The sequence below is a fragment of the Galeopterus variegatus genome, unplaced genomic scaffold, assembly GCF_000696425.1.
Source record: "Galeopterus variegatus unplaced genomic scaffold, G_variegatus-3.0.2 Scaffold2179, whole genome shotgun sequence".
NCBI classification, from domain to species: domain Eukaryota; kingdom Metazoa; phylum Chordata; class Mammalia; order Dermoptera; family Cynocephalidae; genus Galeopterus; species Galeopterus variegatus.
Window position 1 is genome coordinate 67,173 of NW_007728290.1, and position 2,114 is coordinate 69,286.

At 33.5% G+C, this 2,114-nt stretch overlaps 1 protein-coding gene across 1 annotated transcript in view; it reads right to left on the bottom strand.

Moving 5' to 3' along the window:
• DGKE (diacylglycerol kinase, epsilon 64kDa) overlaps positions 1 to 2,114 on the bottom strand; it is a 32,763-nt gene that overhangs the window by 14,867 nt on the left and 15,782 nt on the right. The window contains exon 3 of the mRNA XM_008580861.1: positions 856 to 1,015. Within this exon, the coding sequence (XP_008579083.1) occupies positions 856 to 1,015 (160 nt within the window). The remainder of the gene's footprint in view (positions 1 to 855; positions 1,016 to 2,114) is intronic.

The window sequence follows — 2,114 nt, forward strand, 5'->3', positions numbered from 1 at the left end:
GCACTGTAGCAGTGTGCCACTGGGCCGGCCCAACACTGGTGTTTTAAAACGCCCCTTTCCTTGCAAGAATATTGACAAAGGTGATATTTAAGATATAAAATCTTACCTTGAAACAGTTACAATCTAATTTTAAAGTAAAATAGTTCAATTATATTGGCATATTCAAGTAAAAAATAAACCTGTAAATTTTTATGATTATCTGTAAGAGCTACATAAAGACAGATATATTTAGATCAATTTTCATACACATACATATATATGGCAAACTGTTGTCAACAGCTTTAATGTTCAACATGATTTGTGAGAGCAGCTAATGTGCAATGTAAACTTATCTCTAAGGACACTATATAAAGTTCCAAATGGAAAAATTCTTTTAGGACAGGTGTGAGGAAAATTTATGTTTTCTTTTCACTGGCAATAGTCATGAATCCCAAACCTGGCTGTTCATCATAATCATCTAAGGACCTTAAAAAATTATGGATGCCTAGGATCTACCCAAGACCAACTAAATCAAACATTGCAATGACGGTGGACTCAGGAATCTGTATTTTAAAAAAACTTCCCAAGTGATTTAGATGCAGGCATGATTTAGAAACCACCAATACAACAGTTCCAACCTCCCTCTAGACGTGAAAGAACTCAAGAGTCAAAATTTGTGACAAATCTCTAAGAATTGGGTAGGGTTTTATGGCTTACCATAATGGCATTTTATTTCTCTTCTGGGTCTTGACCTTTTATTTAAGTTTATTTTATTCCTGGCCCTGATTCTTCTTGCGTACAGTCTTAACTGTCTCATACACCGACTTAAACAACTTAATAGAAGTCAATTATGTAAGAAAAGTAAGCTCTAATTACCGCTTCATAATCTGTTTTCTTGTCTTTACGCATCTGATTAATGGAGGTTAAATAACTTGGTGGGATGATGAGGTTTTTGAATTCTCCAAAATCACAGTTTTCATTCTTTAAGCTATTTTTCATGCACTCATCATGTACTGTTTTCTGACACCAAATGCATCTGAAGGAAGAAACAAAGGCATTAATTAATTTTAAATCTAAACTTACTGATTCACAAACCAATCAGTTTTGTCAAAAAAATTAAGTGATTTTATCACTATTGAGCATAAAACAGGCAAATAAAAGTATATAACTGTATCTGCATGGTGAAAATAGAGCAATAAAGTTTGAACATATTTGGCAGTTTAACCTAACAGTGGTTCTCTTACAGCGTGGTCTGGGACCCCCAAGATCCTTTCAGGGCATCTGTGAGGCTAAAATCATTTTAATAATAAAGCTAAGAAGTTATTTCACCCTCACTCTGAAAAGTGTATAGTGGAGTCTTCCAGAAGCTATATGACATGTTCCATCACAACAGACTGAATGTAGAAGCAGATATGAGAACCTAGCTAACTTCTAAGCCAAAGAAATGTGCAAAAATGTAAAGCGATGCCACTCTTACTAAATTTTCGTAAAAATACATTACTTATGTTATTATTTAAAAGAGTGAATACTGTAACAATTTCTCAGTTTTAATTTATAACATGGTAAGCATCAATAGATATAATCCAGGTAAACAAAANATTTCTCAGTTTTAATTTATAACATGGTAAGCATCAATAGATATAATCCAGGTAAACAAAAGCTGAACTAGAACACTGGTTTTCTGCATTATTTGTGCTTTGGTTGAAATAGATAGGTTTGTGAGGCCTAAAGTCCTTGCAGCTTAAATGCCCCCACTGACCTGGAGCCCTTGAAGAGTTCCTTGGGTTCCAGCTTGAAAATCTCTTAACTTGTAAATTTAAGTAAAATAGTCCATTTCTTTTTGACAATTAATACAAAAATATTTGTATGAAAAAGCTTATATGTTTTCTTTTGAAATACAGACAGAATATCTGCATTCAGATTTGCCTCTCTGTTTGGATCCAATGCATGAAACCAGCAGGGAACAGTGCTCAACGGTAAAGGTCCCGGGTTTCTATTATTAATCTGCTAAGTATTTAATCCACTCACAGATAAGGCAGATCTGACTGGACAGACAAAAACAAACCATCAGAAAAGAAGGCTTATAATTAAATGAATTTAAAAAAAAAAAAAAAAAGAGGAAAAACATTCTTTCA